This window comes from Myotis yumanensis, unplaced genomic scaffold (assembly GCF_028538775.1).
Source record: "Myotis yumanensis isolate MYYU_CA2020_CCGP unplaced genomic scaffold, mMyoYum1.0.hap1 SCAF_12, whole genome shotgun sequence".
Classification (NCBI taxonomy): Eukaryota; Metazoa; Chordata; class Mammalia; order Chiroptera; family Vespertilionidae; genus Myotis; species Myotis yumanensis.
In genome coordinates, this window is record NW_027223763.1 from 3674401 (window position 1) to 3697710 (window position 23310).

General features: G+C 58.8%; 1 protein-coding gene across 1 annotated transcript in view; it reads right to left on the bottom strand.

Moving 5' to 3' along the window:
* LAMC3 (laminin subunit gamma 3) overlaps positions 1 to 23310 on the bottom strand; it is a 52306-nt gene that overhangs the window by 21948 nt on the left and 7048 nt on the right. Inside the window, exons 2-11 of the mRNA XM_070430432.1 lie at positions 17389 to 17693; positions 13340 to 13470; positions 10005 to 10171; positions 7808 to 7996; positions 7610 to 7727; positions 7108 to 7206; positions 4437 to 4573; positions 1833 to 1943; positions 343 to 535; positions 115 to 224 (exon numbers count right to left, since the gene is read on the bottom strand). Of these exons, the coding sequence (XP_070286533.1) occupies positions 115 to 224; positions 343 to 535; positions 1833 to 1943; positions 4437 to 4573; positions 7108 to 7206; positions 7610 to 7727; positions 7808 to 7996; positions 10005 to 10171; positions 13340 to 13470; positions 17389 to 17693 (1560 nt within the window). The remainder of the gene's footprint in view (positions 1 to 114; positions 225 to 342; positions 536 to 1832; positions 1944 to 4436; positions 4574 to 7107; positions 7207 to 7609; positions 7728 to 7807; positions 7997 to 10004; positions 10172 to 13339; positions 13471 to 17388; positions 17694 to 23310) is intronic.

Here is a 23310-nt window from a genome sequence, read left to right on the forward strand (position 1 = left end):
GGCCTCAGACTCCTTCGTGGTGAAATGGGGACAATAACCATGTCCCCACGTGGGGACAATGCCTGAGGACTCCACACGGGAGCCGGGCCCAGCTGCCCCCTTATCATCACTGACCGGCCGGGCTGGGGCGGGTCCACACGCGCAGAGCCGTCAGGTTGGCGAGCAGCCGCTGGAAGTGGAAGGGGGGCAGCGGCGGGTCCGCGTCCTCCGAGGTCTCCTGCAGCCTGATGGGGAGTGGGGGTGAAACCAGAACCTGAGGCGGGCTGCTGGGGCTCCCAGCATGCCTGGGCCTCAGGGTCACCTGACCACCGGCCCCCTCTCAGGACAGAGCAGGACACTTACTGGAACTCGAGCTGCACCTCCCCGGGCTGCGCGGCGTCCTGGGGGCCCGACAGGCGGGAGTAGGGCAGGGTCAGGGCCAGGCCGGCCCCTTCCAGCCTCAGCTGCACAGGGAGGGGGGAGCCCCCGGGAGGGACCCGGAAGGTCAGGGTGAGGGGCTGCCCGTAGCTGAACCGCTGGTCGCCCAGGAACTTCTCTGAAGACAAGAGAGGAAGGCTGTTACCGTCTCCACTTAATTAGCCTGATCTTAGATGTCTGCTGGTTTTACTGGCCACTAAACATCCAGACAAGATAAATCGACAGCAGAAGGAAAGCAGAGGCCCCTGCACTGCAGGTGCTCAGGCGGCTCGGCCACACCTGCGGCCACACCTGGGCTAGTGCCCTGTGGTCACTGTCCTGACCTTCTCCGTGCCATCACGTCTGACCGGGGGTCTCGCAGGTGAGTCCGTGGGACAGAGGAGTGTGTGTGGGAGCAGAGGACATGCAGAGGCACCCGCCGTCCGCCCCAGGCAGAGCCACGCGGACCACATGCATCAGATGGAGTGGGACTCAGAGCGAGGACCAGCGACGCGTGTCACGTGGGGGACTGAGCAGGTGCCGACGGCCCCCAGAGGCCACGCTTTCCACTGGAGTCAGAAGGCGCTTCCAGCGGAAAGAGGCAGTGGCATCCAAGGAACACGAAGGACCAGGACCCAGCGCTGCCTTCCTTCCCTGGCCAGCGCTCTGGGTGAGCTGAGGCTGGAGTCACAGAAGGACAGGGGTTAGGGTTCAAAACAATCTAGAATTCTTGCTTCTGCAGGAATCCCACGGCTCTGGCATGGGGTGCAGTGCCTGGGGGGGGGCGGGTGAGGGGCTGATGGGAAGAATGCAGGGACTTCCTGGGGCGTGACAGTGGCCTGAAGGAGCCCCGGGTGGCATTGCTGTGACCGGGAAGCAGGGGGCTCCAGCCCACACCGTAGGGCACGTGGTTGGCAGAAAACGAGCCCTCAGGGTGTCTGGGTCCTAACCCCCAGACCGTGAGTACGTTATGCTGCATGGCGGGGGGTGGGCTGGGGGGAGGTGCAGTTAAGGTGGCAGGTGGAGATCAGTCTGTTAATCAGTGGCCTGTAAGTAGAGATGAACATGGATTACCCAGCTGGGCCCCACATGGTCACAGGGTCCTTAAAAGATGGAAGAGGCAGGCAGAGGATGGAAGAGGGGTGGGCGTCAGAGCGATGGGAAACGAGGAAGCGGACCAGCCCCGAAGGCGGAGGCAGAGGCCGCGCCAAGGAACGCAGTGGCCTCGGAAGCCGGAGGCGGGCGCGGATTCCCTCGGAGGCCTCTGGGGACGCGCTCTGCCCACACCTCCATGTCAGCCCAGAGACCCTCCAGACTCCCGTCCGGAACACCGAGAGGCAGACTTGTGCTTTTCCAGCCACCGCGCTGGTGGCCATGTGTCTGAGCAGCGGCAGGAAACACGCCCCAGCGGTCCTGCTGCCTGTGGCTGGAGGTACCTGGTGCTGTGAGCTCCTCCTCGGCTTCGGGGTTCAGCAGGAGGCCCCTGGGGCTCCACCGTGCGGGCCGCTCTGGCTCCCCAGCACTGCCGGCCCGCCAGCCGTCGGCTCCTGGACAGCAACACACACGCAGGCCCCGTGAGACGCTGGAGGGCGGCCTCCACCCCCTCCAACATCACAGCCGGCGGCTCTCATCCCCATCCCAGAGCCAGGGCGGGCTCTTAGGCTGGGAGGCAGCCCCAGAAGAAGCTAGAAAGCCCAGGGACCTGGCCCTGGTTGGGGTGTGGTCAGAGCTCTGGGCCTGGCTGCCCCTCCGAGGGCTTTAAGCAAACATGAAGACACAGCCCACAGACCCCGACGTGGGGGGTTGGGATTGCAGAGACCTTCCTGGCCGGCGCCCTCCCGGCCCCTGCCCTTCGCGGGGCGTGTGTCATGTGCCCCCTGCACCCAGGGAGGCTACCTGGTTAGGAAGCCGTCAAGCGTGAACGGGAACCCAGCCTCCGGTCCCGTCCCAGTCCAGTCCACACCCACCCTGGGGACGGCAGTGTAGCCATCACACCACGCACAGTCTAGCACAGAGCAAGTGACCCCAGGGGGCCAGGGGGGATGGGGTGGAGGCCCAACACCTGGGGCACCTGAAGGGTGAGGAGGGAGGGGTGAAGAAAGGGAAAGAAGTCAGAAAGGGGAGGTTCTGCTCCTCCCTGGCTGTGTGACCCTGGGCAAGTGACTTAACCTCTCTGAAGTCGTTTCCTCATCTGCAAATTGGGGGCAATGACGTACTTATGGTCCCAGCAGCAATTCTCAGCGTTTGTATGAATACCCTGGGAGATCCCGGAGACTCTGAGGGGGTTCATGAGGTCATACTGTCTTCTTACTAACACTAAGATGTATTGGTATTCTCCATTCTCTCTCTCACAGCAGAGTGGAGTTTTCCAGAAGCCACAAGACGTGTGACATCACAACAGACAAAGGCAGAGCCGTGGTGAGAACCAGCCGACTTCTGTGAAGCCAGACCGCAGGAAGATGCGCAGAAATGGAGAACGAGGGGCGCTCTCTCACAAAGTTAATTTTTAAAAAGTTACTTCTGCCCTTGCCTGTTTGGCTCAATGGGTAGAACATCGGCCTGTGGACTGAAGGGTCCCGGGTTCAATTCCGTTCAAGGGCATATGCCTGGGTTGCAGGCTCGATCCCCAGTAGGGGGTGTGCAGGAGGCAGCCGATCAATGATTCTCTCTCATCAGTGATGTTTCTATCTCCCTCCCCCTTCCTCTCTGAAATCAATAAAAATATATTTTTTTAAAAAGTCACTTCTCCCAGGTGGACGTCATTTTTTATTGTACGTTTACTATCATTGTTTTTAATAATAGATACTTTCAAATTACTGCTTTCATTTCTAATACAGAAAATATCCACATACACAACCCACATGAATAAAAGCGTTTTGAGGGCCTCCATAATGTCCAAGGGCGTAAAGGAACTCGGAGACCAAAAAGGTTGAGAACTTCTGTCCGAGGGTGATGGTGAGATAATGGGATGAACCCAGGGCCTCGCTCAAAGTGAGGACAGACAGTGGCTGCTCTTAGGAGCTAAACCAGGGGTCCCGGGGGACGCCAACATCCCAGACTCCTGTGCCCCTAACATCCCAGACTCCTGTGCCCCTAACATCCCAGACTCCTGTGCCCGGTCCCAAGCCCCTCTCTGTCCTGCTTTCTGCGCAGCGTCCAGCAGAGGGCGCACTGCCCCCACTCCTGGGGCACCCAGGAATCAGTGCCTGAGTTTCTGTCTCTGGCTGACACACTCTTCCTCCCTGGGGGAGATGTAGGCCTCCCCCCCGCCCCTGGGCCCCTCCACCCCCTCCCTGTGGGACACAGCAGGGGTCCACCAAGGCTGGGATTTAATGCAGAGTTCAGAGCTCTGACGCTTTCCTGCTCCGAAGATGCACCTGTGCCACCTGGAGTTGGGGACCTAGGCCACCGTGGTGCCCCTGGACCCTGGGCCCTGGGCCCAGAGAGAACACCTGCACAGCGGTTGAGAGACAAACTCAGACGCTGGCAAACCCTGGTGCCAACAACTATGTTCTGTTACCTACCTTTTCCGGCCCTCAGGTGCCTCATCTTTCAAAATGGGAAGGAGAGCACCTACCTGCGGGGGACTCCATGAGGTTCCCTGCATATAGAGAGCACACGGCCTGGCATACAGCAGGTGCTCAATAAATGCAGGCAAGGAGCTTGAGCTAAATCCCCAGCACTGGGCTATGCCGACGCAGGCCAATCTTGACCTGGAGGGATTGGAAATTCCCCCACAGGACCCGAAGGCTGCCTTGTACCCGACCTTGCCCACAAGTGTAAGGGATGCTGGAGGCTGAGGAAAAGGCAGGGCTGAGAGGGAGCAGAGGGGTGCAGGGAGGCATTGGAGCACCGGTGGGCACAGAGGACTCACCTTGCATGGCTGGCATGGGTGCCTGTGGGGGGCGTCTGTGCTGGGGCCAGAGGCTGCCCCTCCTCCCTCTCCACCCTCCCACCACTGCAGGATCGCCCAGAGCAGGGTGGCCGCCCACCGGGGCTGGGAGAGGCCCCTCGGAGGCGGCTCTGGGGGCTCTTCTTACCCAGGCAGAAGTCGGAGAGGATGTGGTGGGCCCGGAACCGGGCAGCGGCCGCACACACCTTGGAGTGGCCGTAGCAGAAGCAGCTGCTGCAGCCGGCTGGGTTGTGGGGCTGCAGGTTAAAGGTCCCTGGGCGACATCTGAAATGGAAGCAGGCCATGCCCACGGGGCCGGGTGAATGGCTAGGCTCGGGGATCCCAGCTGGACTCATGCAAGTCCAGAACCCCTGGGGATACGTAAACAAATTGTTTTCCGGGTTTACGGAAGATTTCAAATTCTAGTAGAGAGAGTCCCGTGGCTGCTTCCGCCAGCTTCCCCGATGGCCACACCTGACACGACCACAGGACACCCATCAAAGCCAGGGACTCCGGTTCCCATTCCTGACGAAACTCCACACTGTTCTGGGGTTCGCCCCTTCCCCACAAATGTCTTTTCTGCTCCCACATTCCATCCGGGACACCGCGTAGCACTTAGTCCCGTCCTCAGTCTCCCCGATCCCTACAGCTGCTCCGTCTTCCCTGGCTCCCACGACCTCGACACTTCTGAAGAGCACTGGCCAGCTTGATCTTGTAGCGTGTCCCTCGGTTTGGGTTTGTCTGGTGTTTTCTTATGATCAGCCTGAGGCGATGGCTATTGGGAAGAAATGGAGGCGAAGCGGGCTTCTCGCCCCAACACATCGTGGGAAACGAGACCCCCGTGCGGTCACTGGTCACGCTGACCTTCACCACTTGGTTACGTGCTGCCTGCCAGGTTTCTCCGCTACAAAAAGGTCAGACTCTAGTAGCTCAAAGCAAATCACTAATCCCGCCCACCGCCAAGTCCTGGGAGTTAGGCTCCACCTCCTGGAGGGGGCGGGTGAATAAAAAGTCGTGGACATTGCTGACCCGCCATAAAATTCACGTGCATTTTGAGGGAGATGTTTGGGGGCAACAAGGATATCCTGTTTCTCCTTAAAGTCCCGCCCATTCATCACAGCAGCGCCTGCCGGCGGCGTCACTCAAATCCTAAGGACGATTTTCTCTTTCCCTCCTTCCTTCCTCGTTAATAATCTGGAATTCTTCTGCAGGGAAGACGCGGCCCGTAGTCCCGGGTATTTATTTACTCATCTCTTCGCACTGGGGTGGACTCGGGGAATTTGTTTTGCCTCCGTTAGAACCCAGCACCGAGGGATTTCTGTGGCTCCGATTCTTCCAGCCTCTGGACTCAGGCCCCATCTGGGCTGGGTTTTGTTTTTGTTTGTTTGTTTTTCTTGGTTGTTTTTAGACCTGTTTTTGTTTTTAAGCACTTTTTTTTAAAAAAAAAAAATCTGTTTTCCTTTTCTGGCGCAACAGGACACGCGAGTTCATCTGCCTTTCCCCACTCCAGCCCCTGGATCAGCCATTTCTCCCAGGGTCCCTGAGAGGCGATGAACAAACAGAGTCCTGGTCTGCAGCCCGGGGCCCGTCTGAGCCGCCCGGACAGCAGAACCTGATTCATAAGAAGCGGCTGCTGCCCCAACGGCCCGCAGGCTCCGCAGGACAAACGTGGGCAGGGCTCCCATCTCTCAAATGGGCGGCAGCTCCGAGTGAGGACCTGCCCAGGATGCGGGGTGGGGGGGCAGAGCCATGGGAGAACCAGTGGGGTCTGGTTCCCTGACCCCATGCTGCCTCCTCACTTGAGGGGTCTCGGGGGGGCGGGAGATGAAGCAGGGAGTCCGGTCCCCACCCCAGAGCCTACAGGCCATGGGTGGACGAGGCTATGGGCAGAGTCAAAGCCAGGGCCTGCCACTCGGCGTTGGCATTGGCTTCTTCCTGAACTAATACGGGCCCCGCGCGGACGCCCGGAGTAGACAGTCCGCAATGTCAGGCTGTGTCAGACACTTCACACACAGGGCCCGTGGCCAGGGAAGCAGGGCCCGGGCAGACCCTGTGCTGGCTGCAAAGGGTTTCAGAGTTCGGAGCCAGAGCCAGGGACACAGCGTGCGCCTGAGGACGGAAACCCCACTGCGGAGCTCGGAGCCCCAGACACACGAAGGAGGAAACTTTGCAAAGTCCTTCTGCCTAGTTGGGTTTTAAATGCGCATGTGCACCATGATGGGATGGCAGAGAGGTGGACCTGAGCTCAGCAGGCGCTCCGTGGAGCAGGGCACAGAGAAGGATTCCGAGGTCACGACAGGGCTCATGATAAACACTGCTGTGCCCACTAGTGTGCCCGCCCTGGTGGGAGATGGTGTGGGGGTGGGTCTGGTGGTAATGTTCCATTAGTGATGTCTGCCCTGGTGTGGGATGGGAGGGTGTGGTAGTGCTCCATTAGTGATGTCTGCCCTGGTGTGGGATGGGAGGGTGTGGTAGTGTTCCATTAGTGATGTCTGCCCTGGTGTGGGATGGGAGGGTTATGGGACAGGTGTCATATATTTGCTGTCCCTGGATTAGATGATCTCTCCTATCCTTTTCAGGATTCTGAACTAGAAAAATAAAGATGTATTTTCAAGGCTGTGAACCATCGGTGGTGCTGGCCACAGCATAACAGAGTAATAAAACCTGCAGATGACTTCCTAGACAGCAGAGCCATGGGCTCCAGGAAGGTGCCAGGAGGGGGGGTGCCTAAGTCTGCGAGGACCCTGCCCCCTGCTCCTCGCACCAGCGCAAGCCTGAGGCCACTTTCCACAGGCTCATTGCCAGACGGGCTCACCCACCTGTCACACTGGCTGCCTTCCACGTTCTCTTTGCAGGGGCAGCGCCCACTGCGGGGGTCGCAGGCGCCCAGGCTGCCGGCGGGATGGCAGGTGCAGGGTCTGCCAAGGAGACAGGACGTGGGGAAAGGTGAGCGACTCCAGAAGAGGAACAGCCCGTCCTCCTGGGAAGGAACCCTCCACGCTCCCCCACTCCTGAGAGGACAGGGGGCAGACGGGCCCACGAGCCTGCAGCCCCTGGTTCACTGCTCCCCCCTCGTCAAGGAAGTGACCATCCGCTCACCTGAACAGCAATCCATCTGCCAACCCACCACTCATCCGTCCATCCATTCATCCGTCCACTCACTCGTCCTTCTGTGCATCCTTCCATCCACCTGTCCACGTACCCATCCACCCACCTATTCACTCACCCATCCATGCACCATCCATCCAACCGTCCATCCAGTCCAAATGCCCCGCCACGTGCCCCTGCTGGGCTCCCACACCCACGGCGTGGCCACCTCACCTGCAGCCTCCCTCGCTGAGCGAGTGGAACCCGGGCAGGCAGCGGTCACACTTCCAGCCCGTCACGGTGGCCTTGCAGGAGCAGGTGCCTGAGTCGTCACACTGCAGGCGCAGGGAGCCTGGGGTGGGGGGGAGGGCACAGGGCATCAGGGGCCGGAATGGGGTGAGCCTAGTGGCTGGGGCAGCAGGGCCCACTCACCTGCCAGGTGGCAGTCGCACGGCTGGCAGGGCATCCAGGGCTTCCAGCGGTAGAAGTTCTCCTGGCAGAGCTGGCAGTGCGGCCCGGCCGTGTGGTCGCGGCAGTGGAGGCAGCGCCCGCCGTGGCCCGTGCTGCGGAAGAGCTGCTGGTCGAACACGCACTGCTCGGAGTGGCCACTGCAGTTGCAAGCTGTGGGCAGGAGGTGGGGGTGTCAGCGGCCGTGGCATGTGGCAGGACGGGAGTCCGTGCCAATCAGCCTCCTTCTGTGGAATGAGCAGGCAGCTCAGGGGAAGGTCAGAGATGGAGTTCAGGCCCGGCTTGATCAAGGATATGGAGACCAATTGATCGATCTTCCAAAACAGCGTACTTTTATGAGCAGAGGGGGCACCATTAATAAATATCCCAAAACACAGAGCCCTCTGAGGCAATCGAGGAGGGACAGTCACCTGGTCATGAATCAGACAGGCCACCTCTTGTGGATCTGTGTGAACCTGGTCCCCAGTGATCATGGGGTAACTCAGAAGCATGGAAATCCACGTCACCCTTCATTCACTCGTTGATTCATTTAAAACAACCTACATGCTAAGGATGGGCTCTGTGATGACTCCTGTGGTGAGCAGGGCAGGGGCGGGGGAGCCAGTGAGCAGTACGGTCCCGGCTCCCGTGCGCACACTGCACACTGACGGCGGCCAGATGCAGCAACCCGTGCACACCCTGCAGGGGGTGGGCGCTGGGAGCTGGGAGGGGCCCTACAGCTGTCCTGGGGACTGGGGCAAGCCTTCTCGGAGGGTCACAGCTACAGGGGCATCTGAGGGGTGAGCAGGAAGGAGCTGGCCGCTGCCGGAGGGGACGGGAGGGAGGGGAGAGTCCCAGGCAGGAGGTGAGAGCAGAGATAAACGGTGGAACCAGAGAAGAAGATTCACCCAGCGTGTGCGGGGCGTGTCCTGTGATGGGCAGGGAGGAGGGTGGGGACGCTGTGCCGTGTGACTGGACAGGGAGGGGTGCAGGGCCAGCCCAGAGGGCTAGCGGTCGGCTTGACCCGGAGGCTGGGCGGTGAACTCCTCCTTGGGGCGAGGGGCTGTGGGGGGTTAAGCAGGGGGATGCAATCACACTTCCACTTTCAAGAGCCCCCAGGGCCGCAGGCAGGGAGGGCAGGAGGGAAGCCGGGCCAGCAGGGAAGAAGGGGCTTGGGCGCCCAGAGGGGTGATGGGGTCCTGGCTGCAGAGAAGGACACAGGTGGGCTGGAGGGATGCAGACCAGGCTGGATTCAGGGCTCAGGGGCTGCTGGGACCGGGGGCGGCGGGGGGTCAGGCACGAAGCCCCCGTTTCCGGGCTGGTGACTGGGAGGACAAAGATGTGACCACAGGGTGAGGACGTGGCCAGAGCAGCATCTGGCCTTCTGCGTCCTCACCATGGAGACGGCTCCAGGCTCGGAACGAGTGAGCCAGTCAGCACGGCTTCCTCGGCTGTGGGAGGACTCCCTGGTGGAGGCAGGCCAGCGAGGGCAGCAGGAACCCATTAGGGTCCCGGCACCCTGTCCCACGGAGCAGGCTGTGCCCGCCCTGTCCCAGCTCCAGCAGCCAGTGACCCGACCCCAAGAGGACAGAGGACCCAGGGCCCAAACCCCCGCCAGCGGCGGCTAAGCCCGCTGGGAGCCGGTGCTGCTGACACCTGCTACTCACCGGACAGGTGACGATCGGGGAGACAGGCTGGGGCACCAGGCTGGGAGGAAGGTGGTGGGTCCCCCCACCCACCCCGTGCGTGCGCAGCCCCGTGTCCCTGGAGAAGGGCTGACGGCCCCGTCCTCTCCACATGTGGTCCAAGCCACATCACAGGGGCGGGAACATGGCAGGGCCGCCGGGGGCTGTGGGGCAGGCTGGGACCGGGGTGGCCTGGCTTTCATTAGCAGCTGCGGTTGCAGCAGTTGAAACAAAGGAACAAGTTGGGGGACCTTCCCCGCCCTCCCACAACAAACACCTCCACTGAGGGGGACTTGGTCGGGGGGAGCTGCTGTGGGGGGCACACTGACGATGCCAGGCCCACCTCCTGCCCGCCTTCGGCGCCTCCTCACCCCTGCAGCGGCGCGGGGGCTGAGTCCCAGCTGCCACAGGCCCACCCAGAAGCAGCCCCACAGCGGGTCCCGGGGAGTTTGTTTCCCGGCCTGCACCCCGGGCCCCCGGAGTCCCAGGACACTCACGCAGACACTCGTTGGCGGCCTCCGCTGTGCCCCGCGCCCACGGGCGGTCCTGGAAGAAGGGCAGGCAGCGCTCACAGTCCGCGCCCGTGGTGTTGTGCTGGCATCGGCAGACCAGCCGGCCCTCCGCGTCAGGGCCACACTCGCTGGCATGTCCGTTACACTTGCACCTGGGAAAGAACGTGGAGGACGGGGGCTCAGAACCGAGAGGGCACCGGCTCGGGCGGCCCCACGGGGTCGGCAGAGGAGGGGTTCATCACCGAAGCCTGCACTCGGTGGGCCCACTGCTACGGCTCAGTGATGAGTTTTATTGAACACCTACTATGTGCCCGGGACAACAGAAACAGACAATCGGTTCTGAGCTCTGTTGACATTTAATCCCATTGCACGTCACAAGTTCTAGCCCATTTCACAGATGGAGGAACTGAGGCAGAGAGGTTGCCCGAGGCCGCCAGTCAGTAATGGCAACTTTTGTGAGGCTGCCTCTGCAGGCTTCTGCCCAGGAGGAGCCCCCACTGGCTGAGAGATCAGCAAGAAGCCTCTGACTCTGGGGTTGAGGTGGGCCAGCTCACAGGGCAGTGCAGGGGGTGGGAGGCGCCTCCTGCCCTTCTCCTTGAACTCTCCCCAATGAGAAAGAGGCTGCTCCTTGCAGAGGACACCCCGCAAACTCATCCAAGTCCCCAATGAGTCTGTGCCTTGGAGGGCAGCCCTGGCCCTTTACCACCTCCCCCTCCCCCTCCACTTCACTCCCCCCAGGTCAGGAGACGGCTGGAGCTGGGCAGGCACAGAGAGGTGCTCTGGGGGCCATACTCATGGGGCTGTCCCAAGCGGCCAAACCAAGCTGCTTCGAGGACGGCCATGGCGTCCAGCTCCCAGCCTTCCGCTGCGCCACTCCCGACCCAGGTCTCCCTGGAGCCCCGCTGCTGTGGCGGGAGGGACCGTAACTATCCCCATTTCACAGATGGACAAATGGAGGCTCAGGCCATGAAGTGACGGATGCTAGCGGCAGAGCTAGAATCTGAACCCGGTTCTCCTACTTTGCACAGACCCCGAGTTCCTGGCCAGCTCGCTCGGGCCACTGTGGCTCCCCATAAGCTGTGTCCTGCACTCCGCCCCCCGAGGGCGTTGAAGCAGCCTGACCATGGCCAGCGCCCACAGCGCTGTCTCTGCTTCGGGGACACAGGGCTTGGGAAGGGCGCAGGGCACAGCTTCCTCACTAGGCCTCCCTGGGAGCCCAGGGTGGGCAGGTAACACCCAGGGTTTCTGGCGGAGGCGAGGGGGCACCAGGCAGTGTTGGGACAAGAGACCACCCGTGTTCCCAAGAGGTTGCTGCAAACACCTCCCTTCCCCATGAGGCCCTGTGACCCCGAGGGAAGGAGTGAAATTCGTGTAGGCCACTGTGGGCGGACACAGGCCGCTGGGCCACCTGCGCCCCGCCAGCTGCAGGCCTGGGGGTGGTCCGGCTCTGGCAGCTGGGGCCCAGATGTTCTCTGGGGCCAAGCCCCTGACAGCAGGCGCTGGAGCCCACTCCATCCGCCATCCTTGGAGAACACCTCCTCCGGGTTTGACCTGAATCAATGTGGGGGTGGCAGGGAAAGGGAGCAGAGGGGCCCTCTCAGACACCCCCATTTCCCCTTTATTCCCAGGCCCCAGCCTTTCCTGAAAGGCGCTGACACATTGAGTGCAGACAGCTGGACCCCATGTCCCTCCCAGACTCTCTGCCTCTCCAAGGCCCCCCAAGCGTCCCTGAACCATGGGAGCCCCCGGCTCCCTGCCCCCCAGACGTGACTCCCCCGTCGAGCTGACTTCCCGTCCTAAATAGCTTTTGGACCACACGCTTTCCCCGCCCTAACGGCATCTCCCACGGCCGCCACCTAATATTCCGGCCGTTTCTCTCTTTTCTTCCCCCCACAGTGGCCAAATGTTGGAGCATTTTAAAAATCCAACCCTGCCCGGCTAGCTCAGTGGTTGAGCATCGACCTATGAACCAGGAGGTCACGGTTCAATTCCCGGTCAGCGCACATGCCCGGGGGGCAGGCTTGATCCCCAGTGTGGGGCATGCAGGAGGCAGCCGATCAATGATTCTCTCTCATCATTGATGTTTCTATCTCTCTCTCCCTCTCCCTTCCTCTCTGAAATCCATAAAAATATCTATATTAAAAACACACACCCAAACCCCCACACAGCTCCCCTCTGACTGTACCCACGGCCCTGAGAACCTCCATTCCAGCCCCAGGGTCCTCTCGTCCCAGGTCTCGCACAGGGTGGCCCTCGGCTGGAATGCTCCCCTCTTCCAGCCTTGGCGGGTCCCCTGGCCACGCACAGCCTGTCCTGGCCGCGCACAGCCTGTCCTGGCCGCGCACAGCCTGTCCTGGCCGCGCACAGCCTGTCCTGGCCTCCGGTCCTTGTCGTCCTGGGACAGGCTGCCGCCAGATTACCGGCTGCCACCTCGAGCCTGGAGCAGGAACCCATCCGTCTTCCTCGCTACTTTCCCAGGAGGAACCTGACGAGTGTTTATGCTGAAGATCTCTTGTGCCTCCCGGGCTCCTCCGCCCGCCTTGCACACCCAGTCCCAGGCGGCCGCGTGTGCGACCGCCTGGATGTCAGTGCCTGTTCCTGGGGAGGGGAGATGCTTACACAAACTAGCGCTGCTGCGGAGGACTGCGGACCAGGACCGGGCCCACCACACAGCCTAACGCCCCACGCGAGAAAGGCGCCGAGCGTGGCAACCCTTCCGAGGCGCTGGGCTGGCCGTGGGGCTTGGGATCGGCCTGAACTGAGGTGCCCCAAAGCCGCATCAAACAGGGGGGAGCCCGGCCATGCCCACCCCCAGGAGCGCTGGGAGGCAGGCTGCTTATAAAATCAGGGCGCGGGGAAGGAAGGAAAGCTTTGAAAGCTCCGCATCCCATGCTGCGCCTGGTCGCCGCCCACCAGCCACACACACAACACAGGCGCTCAGTCCGGCTGCAATGTGAGCGCATGTCAGCCGGGACCTCGGAGCTGCGCTGTGTGCTGTGAAAATGCCACTTGATGGCAGGAATAAAAGTACCTGCGAGAGGGGAGGAGGAAGGGGGAGGGGGAAGGGCCTTCGAGGCAGACAGAACGGTGGTGCCCAGGCCAGCATGTCCCTCGCGTGGTGGTGGACGCAGCTGATGGGAGAAGCTGCAGGAGCTGGGCTGGGAGGCGGGGGGCAGCCAGGCGGCTTCGAATGCCGGGCCCAGGGGACCAGGGTCCGCTCCCTGTCTCTCCCGTGGGCACCGGAGTGGCTTCTTCACCCTCCCCCCACGTGGGCGACACCACGCGGCAGCCACCCTGCCGCTCGCTCCGCCTTCACCTACCTGCCGCCCACCGAGAAGTCGGACACAGCGTAGTAGTAGGACTGCAGCACCTTGGGGTCCTTGAAGATGTCATCCCCAAACGTGTTGAGCCGGTCGAGCGAGATGAGGAGCTCGGTGCTGGTGACCCATTCCTGGGGGGGCACAGGGAAAGGGCTGCCGTCAGCCGGGAGGCCCAGCTGGCCTGTCCGTGGGTCTCCAGGGACCCACGGACAGGCCACGCTCAGACGCATTCCAAGGACACTGCCGAAGTCAGGAGCCTGCGTGTCGGGCTCTTGCCAACCCGGGTGCCAGGCCACTGCCTGGCTGTGCAACTTTGGGGAAGTTGCTCGAAGTCCCGGACCATCCCTGTCCCCATCTGTGACATGGGCCAGCACAGCGCCGGGCCCACGAGGGACTTGGGAGGATGGCCAATGTCAGCAGCAGGAAGTGGGGTCTGGTCACCTGACTCCTCCCAGTGGCTCCTGTACCCCACTCTAGAGGTCGGCTGGGGGACAGCATGTCCCGGAACCCTTCTCTCCTGCTCAGTGAGGCCTGGCGGGGGGCAGGCCCTCGGTTTATAGGTGCATCACATGCCAAAGATCAGTGGTTGAGGTCAACCTATGAACCAGGAGGTCAGGGTTCGATTCCCGGTCAGGGCACATGCCCAGGTTGTGGGCTCAATCCCAGTGTGGGGCGTGCAGGAGGCAGCCGATCGATGATTCTCTCTCATCATTGATGTCTTTATCTTTCTCTCTCCCTTCTTCTCTGAAATTAATAAAAACATATATTTTTTAAAAGATCAGGCTTCCACAGACAAGTCACCTGTCCCAGGCGATGTCTGTCCCTACAGAACCGCCCCCCCCCCCAGGAGCAGGGACTGGGGGCCCCTTTACTCGCTGCAGCCCCAGCCCCGGGCTCTGCCCACGCAGCGAGCACTCCATCAACACGGAATGAGCGCTTCCCCCGGAAGAGCTGGTGGGAGAGAACCACGTGAAGGCTGACATTTTCATCCGCCTGCTGTTTGTGACAATCGGTCGCTGCGGCTGGATTTTAATTAGCATTTTAATTCAGTGCAGGAGCTCCTGGTGCAGCAGCCAGGCCGTTAGCACAGAAAAGGAGCTCCTGGCAGGGCCTGTCTCCTCACCCCAGCAGGGCTCAGGCCAGCGGGCCTCTGCGGCTCCCTGAGCTCAGCAACCCGTGAGCCCGCCGCCTGGGACCCAGGGCCGCTGCCCAGGATGCTTCGGCGGGGAGGGGGGGGGGGGAAGCCCAGCCCCGGGAAGCTCAGTGGGCACCTCAGAGAGTTTGTATGTCCCCATCTTCCGAATCACTTCTCAAGGTCCCTGTGCATCCAGGGATCTGGTTAGAAGGTGCCTCCCGATTCAGAGGCCGGGCGGGCCGAGACTCCCTGGGGATGCTGGCTCGGGGCCTCCCAGGAGCCTTGTGAGTAGGAACTGTCACTGAGGCAGGAGAGTAAGAAGCTGGGAAATTCCTGGGCAAGTGGAATGGGGAAACCGAGACGAGATAAGTAAACGAGGCCAAACAATTTGAACAACGCACAGCTGGCCTGTGAAGCTCAAGACCTTATCTTCCCCAACCAAGGACACTTGAGAGCAAATGGTTTACACCTCCCCTCTGAGCAGGGAGCACAGAGCTTCGTCACCCTGGTCGGAGCTAGAGAACAGAGACCCAGTTAAGGCCACTGGCGCCGGCCGAACCCAAGGATGGATGAAGTCGGGGAACAAGTAACAAAACCCGGTTAGAGCCGGACGGACCCAGATACAGCGCAGCAGAAAGCCGACCAGGGACCCGTCCCACTCTCCCCTCCACGTTCATGCTGATGCATCGGCGGATTAAAAACGCACCTGGAAAGCTGATGAGTATTCTGCTGAAACCTCCCCCTGAGATTCTCACTCACAGAAGAGAGAGAAAAACCTTCAAGTCAAAGGCTACCAGCTCCGGCGTGCTCTAGAGTAGTGGTCGCCAACCGGCGGTCCGAGGGTCCGAAAGGCTGGTGACCGCTGCTCTCGAGCACGCCCATGCCTTTTCTCGGGCCTGAACTTTTTCCGCTCCTTCTCCTAAACGCCAAGGGTCCCCAAGAGACTCACAACCAGGGGAGCAGCGGGCAGCGCAGCTCATCCCCGGCTAAACCCCCGATCCTGCCTCCAAGGCCCCCTTTCTCTCTGACGACCCAGTGGCTGACAGCAGCCCGTCCTGGCTCACTTCTTTCCTGTGACATTTCTCGGGAGCTAAAGCAGAGCCCCCCTAGGCTCTCCTGCTGCTTCCTGTGCCCTAATTCCTTCCTTTGTGTCACTGTCTCCAGCTTTAATAAACGCTCTCTCAACACCACGGGACTCGTGCCGTGAGATCTTTCCTGCACGAAGTCAAGGACCCACACACATTGCTGGCTGGCCCATGGCAGACCCCGCTCTGGGCCCTGTCCCCTTTCCAGTGACATTAGTCCCCCCATTTTACAGATGAGGAGACTGAGGCTCAGAGAGGGTAAGTGCTCTGCTCCAAGCTGCACAGCAGAATTTGGGTTTGGATCCCAGCTTTAACCACGAGGCGGCTTGTCTTCTTGCATCTGCCCCAACACCCTCATCACACCAGAGGGCTAGAGGGCAACGACCTGTCCCCACCCCCGCCCACTCCCCCCCCCCCCCCCCCCCGCCCCTGTCTCCAGCCGCACAACCCTCCGCTGGGTTCCTGCCCTGGCTTGTGGCCCATGGCCTGCTTCCTCAGCTGCTAAGATAACAGGAACCGTGTCCAAATCTCCCCGAGACCCGGGGGCAGGAGCTGGGAGAGGATTTGCTCCCTCAGCCCAACTGTGTGGGGCCCTCCCTGAGGCCTCCAGGGTCATTTAGGGCAAAACTGGAGCCCCCAGGGACACAGGCAACAGGCTTTTGCAACTTCCAATCACTGCAGCCAAAACTGTGATTGGGGACGCGGTGACTCTAGACAGACCCCGGTCCGGAGTGCGGGGTGGAGGACGTCAAGAACGGTGAGCGACGGTGACTTTTAGCTTCAAAGCGTGAATGAGCACCCCTATGTGCCAAGCCCCGTGCGGCCACTTCACAGCTGACTGTCCGACATGCAGCCATGGCCACAGAGGCTATTTAAGTCAAAATTCATGAAAATGAAACAAAATTTAAAATCCCGTTTCTCACATGTGTGAGTCACACCGCAGTGTTCTGCGGACGGAGGCCCGTGGCCGCCCGTGCGGACGGTCAGACCCACCCCCTGGCGGCAGAGAGCTCTGCTGGAGGCGCCGCCGTAGACCACCCACCGGGGCTCCGGTCCACAGCTCATGCTCTTCCCACACTCTCTCTTTCACCCTCGGAAAAGCCCTGGGGACACACGGGCGGGCAGCATTGTGGGGTCACAGAGGGAGGAAGCGAGGCCCTGAGCCGGCGTCGTAGAAGGAGCCAGCACACTCAGGTTCTGGTCTGGGCCTCCCACCCCTCGAGCCCCCGGGCTACCCCCTCCCCTCCCCAGGCCTCAGTTTCCCCACCCCCACAGGAAGGGGTCAGTGAGGTGGTGGTGGTCCCCCCGCTCCCGGGAGCCACAGGCTCTGACACGGGGGGCCAGGAAGGGACATCTGTCTGCCTGTGCGCCCTCTTCTACCAAGTTCGTCATCAGGTGCCCACGAAAGGTCTGGACACAACAAAGGCTCCTGTTGTTTAAAATCTGAAAACCAGCCCGGCCGGCGGGGCTCAGTGGTTGAGCGTTGACCTATGAACCAGGAGGTCAGAGTTCGATTCCCAGTCAGGGCATCTGCCTGGGTTGCAGGCTCGATCCCTGATAGGGGGCATGTAGGAGGCAGCCGATCAATGATTCTCTCTCATCACTGATGTTTCTCTCTCCCTCTCCCTTCCTCTCTGAAATCAATAAAAATATATTTTAATAAAAATAAATAAATAAAATCTGAAAACCCTGGGATCTCATGGGTCTCCCTGTGTCCTGCCGCTTTAGACTTTCCTGTGGTCCCTGGACGCCGTGTCCCACCCGCAGCCCAGTCCCAACCCTCCGACCCCCCCCCTCCCCCCAGCCTCCCAGCCCCGCTCCTCTCCCACCTGCAGCGCGGGGCTCTCCTCGAAGTTGTAGGCGCTGGGCCGGCCCTCCAGGGTGGAGAAGGCCACGTTGCCCCCGCTCAGGGGGGAGATGTCGCTGAACTCAGAGGTGCAGAAGGCCGCGCGCTCGTCCTGGCCGGGCCGCAGGTAGTGGCCCTCGGGCCGGCCGTAGGTCTTCCCGCAGGAGGCGCTGTAGAACTGGTAGGGCTCCCAGGGGCCGCCCGCGCGGCTGCGCTTGTAGATGGCGAAGCTCTCGGGGCGGCTGGTGTGGAACTTGAGGCGCACGTAGGTGATCTCGTAAGCTTTGCCTGCGGCGGAAGACACCCCCACCTTAACTCGGTCCTCCCAGGGCCGCTCCATCCCTCCCACGTCTGCAACTTCACCCCGGCCCATTGCAGTCCGGCTTCTCTGAGCCTCGACACCAGCCACTCCTGCAAAGCACCTCCACCAAGCACCCCCTCGGCCCAGCCAGGGACCCCGCCTTGCTTCCCTCCTGGGCCACTGACCACTCCCGCTCCGCGCCAGGAGTTCCATACAGTGGGGTAGCGTTTGGGAATAAGAAGGAATGAAGCACAGACGCTCCTCCACTTACGATGGGGTTCCGTCCAGATAAACTCATCGCAAGTCAAAAATACTGTAAGCCAAAAATGCATTTAGCCCGGCTAGTGTGGCTCAATGGTTGAGCACCGACCTCTGAATCGGGTCACAGTTCGATTCCCAATCAGGGCACATGCCCAGGTTGTGAGCTCGATCCCCAGTGTAGGATGTGCAGGAGACAGCCGATCAATGATTCTCTCTTATCATTGATGTTTCTATCTCCTTCTCCCTCTCCCTTCCTCTCTGAAATCAATAGAAATATACTTTTAAAAAATGAAAGACCATATGATCCAGCAATTCCACTTCTGGGTCTCCATCCAAAAGAACGGAGGCTGGTACATATCTTTATAAATTGGACCTCACATCCATTAGGATGGTTATAATTTCATTTTAAAAAGGTAATAAGTGTTGGTGAGGATGTGGAAAAATTCGAACCGTTGGTGGGAATGTGAAATGGTATATTTGCAAAGAAAAAGTCTGGTAGTTTCTCAAACATTTTAAAATAGAAAGACCATATGATCCAGCAATCCCACTGCTGGGTCTCCATCCAAAAGAACGGAGGCCGGGTCCCGAAGAGCTACTCGCACACCCATGTGCACAGCAGCATCGCTCACACGCACAACCCCAGTGTCCGCCAACGGAGGACGGACACACGAAATGTGGTCCATCCACACCGCGGGCTTTAAAAAGCAAGGCAATGCCGACACCTGCTTCCACAGGATCGAGCCCTGAGGACAAGACGCCGAGGGAAATCAGCCAGTCACCAAAAGCCACACACCACCCATGTCCCTGAGGTCCCCAGAGGAGGCAAACTCACAGAGACAGAGGGAGACGGTGGGTGCCAGGGGCTGGGGGAGGGGGGGCGCGGGAGTCAGTGTTTGGAGGGGACAGAGCCTCAGCTTGGGAAGATGAGAAAGTTCTGCGGACGGACGGACGGCGGTGACTGCACAGCCATGTGAACGCTCCTTTCTTTTTTGTGTTTTTGTTTGCTTTTTGTTAATCCTCACCCGAGGATGTTTTCCCATTGATTTTTAGAGAGAGTGCAAGGGAGGGGAGAGACAGAAAGAAACATCGATAGGGGGAGACCAAGATGGCGGCGTAGGTAAACACCGGAGACCGCTGCCGCAAACAACCATTTCAAAAATACAACTAAAAGACGGAACGGACATCACCCAGAACCACAGGAAGGCTGGCTGAAGAGAGACTCTACAACTAGAAGGAAAGAGAACAGCAAATCGAGGCTCAGAGGCGGCGCAGAGTGGAAAATACAAAGGTACCAAGGTGCGCGCGCAAAGCGGGCTGGTGGCTGAGGGCACGGTTGTCGTTTTCTGTCGGGAGTGAGTCTCAGACTCTGGGCTCCAGATCCGGGCGAGTCTCTAGGGACCCAGACTCAAACGGGAGAAGCGGGATTATCCGGCATCAGTTGGAACCTGAGGGCAACTTTCTCTCCGAGGTTTGCAGCGGCTGCCGGGGTTCTGAGAAGCAGAGCCTCTGGGAACGGGACTGAGCGTGGCCATAACTGCTCCCTCCGCCCGCCCTGTTGATCCCGCCCCGCCCAAAGCCTGCGCACAGCCATTTGCCGATCGCCTCAGGCAAAGGCTGGATTAGCGCCTCCCCAGAAGGCAGACGTTTTCCATACAGCTGATTCCTATAGCCAGCCGGCCTGGGGGTCAAATCCCTCTAGTGTTAACTACAACAATTAAGGCTTGGCTAGAACAAGACTGCGCACAGAGACCACAAGGGGGGGCACCAAGAAAGCATAAAAGATGCGGAGACAAAGAAACATGACAGAAATGGAGGATATGGAGCTAAGAATCGCAATTTTGAGGGCTTGCCATAAATTTGTGCAGAACCTCACGAAAACTAATGAGACCCTCGATGCTACGATAAAGAAATTAGAAAGTAAGCATACACGGACTGAAATAAAGAATATTATACCCAATAGCAGACCAGAGGAGTACAATAATCAAACCAAAGATTCGACAAAAAACACCCAATTGGAAAAGCAAAATGAAAAAAGAATCCGAAAGTGTGAAGATAGTGTAAGGAGCCTCTGGGACAGCTTTAAGCGGTCTAATATCAGAGTCATTGGAGTGCCAGAAGATGAGAGACAGCAAGATATTGAAAACCTATTTCAAGAAATAATGGCAGAAAACTTCCCCCACCTGGAGAAAGAAATGGACTTACAGGTCCAAGAAGCGCAGAGAACCCCAAACAAAAGGAATCCAAAGAGGACCACACCAAGACACATCATCATTAAAATGCCAAGAGCAAAAGACAAAGAGAAAATCTTAAAAGCAGCAAGAGAAAGAGGCTTAATTACCTACAAGGGAATACCCATACGACTGTCAGCTGATTTCTCAACAGAAACTTTGCAGGCCAGAAGGGAATGGCAAGAAATATTCAAAGTGCTGAATACCAAGAACCTACAACCAAGATTACTTTATCCAGCAAAGCTATCATTCAGAATTGAAGGTCAGATAAAGAGCTTCACAGATAAGGAAAAGCTAAAGGAGTTCATCACCGCCAAACCAGTATTATATGAAATGCTGAAAGGTATCCTTTAAGAAGAGGAAGAAGAAGAAAAAGGTAAAGATACAAATTATGAACAACAAACATGCATCTATCAACAAATGAATCTAAGAATCAAGTGAATAAATAACCTGATGTACAGAATGAACTGGTGATTATAATAGAATCAGGGACATAGAAAGGGAATAGACTGACTATTCTTGGGGGAAAAAGGGGTGTGGGAGATGCGGGAAGTGACTGGACAAAAATCATGCACCTATGGATGAACACAGTGGGTGGGGAGTGAGGATGGAGGGTGGGGTGGGAGCTGGAAGGAGGGGAGTTATGGGGGGAAAAAAGAGGAACAAATGTAATAATCTGAACAATAAAGATTTAAAAAAAAAAAAAAAAAAAAAAAAAAAAGAAACATCGATGTGAGAGAGACACATCGACTGGTTGCCTCCCACGCGTGCCCTGACCAGGGCTAGGGATGGAGCCTGCAACAGAGGTACGTGCCCTTGACTGGAATTGAACCCGGGACCCTTCAGTCTTCTGGCCAACACTCTATCCACTGGGCCAAACCAGCTGGGACTGAATGCTCTTTTCTTAATGGCACTCAACTGGGCACCTAAAATTGGCTAAGATGGCAAATTTCATGTTATACATGTTTTACCCCAATAAAAGAAAAATTTGAATATCTACATGTATAGCTATCTATATACCATATATTCACTGAGTGGCCAGATGATTATGACCGGACAGATTATTATGACCCCCCCATCAGTACAATGGAGTGAATTAGTTACGCAAATAATAATAATAATAAAACCTTGAGAGCATTTGCTTAGGAAGTTTTCAATATTCAGTATTTTTGGAAGTGTCCATGAAGTACTGATGGGGTGGTCATAATCATCTGGCCACTCAGTGTATATTCCAGCCCTTTGCAAATGCAGTTTGGTGACTCAGATGAAGGGCCATAACAATGTTCCTGGCCTTTGGCACCAGGATCCCCGCTCTGGGAGTTCGAACATGGAAAGGGACCTAAATGCATGGACACGGTCGCCGAGGCGGTGGCTGTGAGGGGCGCTGGCACCACAAGGGCTCGGTAAGTTAGGGAATCAACTCCGGGACGATGCAGCCATTGGGACGGCGGCCACTCTTCTCCAATGTGCGAAGCGTAAGCCAGACGCTGAAGGGAAAAAAGACACAAGGCTCCCCTTCAGAACCATCTCATTATACTTAAAAGCCCCTAAAAAGGGGGCAGAAAGAGAAACGGCAAACCGGAAGGCGTGCCTGTCCTCAGGGCAGAGTGGCGTCTTCCCTTAATTGTTCTGCATTTCCCCACTTTTCTCTCGTGAAGCTTGTTTTAATTAAAAAACTGGAGAGAACACATTTAAAAAAAAATCTTTTTTAAGCGACCGGCTTTGCCACGTTCGATGTTTTGCAAAGTTCCGTTGCGCGCAGCTTGGCACTGGAACCCCAGTCCCGGAAGACGCGGGCGCGGTGCCGGCGCCAAGGCCGGGCAGCTGGTGGCGGCGGCGGCTCCGGCTCCGCGGGGACCCAGGTGGGACTTGCCCCAGATGTGCACTCACGCCCAGGGAAGGATTGGGGGGCAGGTCCGCCCCACTCCCCGGTAAACATCTAACAGCCGGAGCCTCCCGCGGGGAGGGGAGCTAGAGCCGCCGGAAAGGTAGCTGGCAGCTAGACGCGTGATCGTGATCGGAAAAAGACAGTCACTGGGATTTCATGCAAACATCGGGCTGCTGGTCCTCCTCCTGCCCAGCCCGGAGGAGAGAGGAGGTGCCGGAACATCACAGAGACTCAGCCGGCACTTTTTGTTGCAAGAGCTCCTTAGAAGAGCCAGGAAGCAACTTAATCCGCGCTTGGTGATGGAAAGGTTTCTGCCAAAGGCAAGCTGAAGGCTGGGAAGGACCCCCCCCCCCCCCCCACACACACCAAGGTCTTCTAAACAGCAGCAAGCATTAAATTTACAGTTTCAGCCCAGACCCTTACAAGCCCCAGGGGCCGACGGCGCTTCAGGGTGAGGTTGATTCAGGTGTGTTCCCAGCAGGAAAGCTGGACCAAATGTAAATGGGGGCCACACTGCGTGGCCGTGCACGGATCTGACAGACCCCCCAGCTGCCAGCATGCTGTTCCCTCTGCCCAGAATGCTGTTCCCTCCCCTCTGCACCTGGCTGGCTCCCACACATCCCTGCTCATCCCACTGGCTTAGCGAACCGACCACATGCCCAGCCTCTGCCTCCGCCGGGTGTAGAACGTCCTCCTCCAAAGGAACTTTCCTGGCTGATGGCTACTCATCCTTGAAGTGGGGGGTCTGGGAGCCCCACTGGGCTCCCCCAGCCACGCTGGGCTGTAAACACTGGGCTGTAAACAGCACCCTGTTATGTAAACACTTCCCTATTTCTCCCACGAGTCTTTGACCCCCTTGGGACAGGGGCTGTGAATCCTTCGTGCTGAGCACCTGGCGCATAGTAGGTGCTCACTAAATGCCTGCCAAATGTGTGAGGAAGGACGAAGCACGAGCTGTACTTTCAAGGAGTTTATGATCCAGTGACCACGTTGAGACAGGCAGGCCCAACAACATGGCTGACAACGGCCACAAGTGTGTCTGCAAGCCCTGACCCCCAACAGCCAGCATTTAGTGAGCACCTACTATGTGCCAGGCACCTTGCTAAGCGCTTTCCGCACACTGTATCTTGACACGTCCCCAAACAGTCCCATCGTGGTGCACGTTTCACTAACGAGGGACTTGCCCAACATCACGCAGAAAACAGCTGAGTCTACTCAACGACAGGC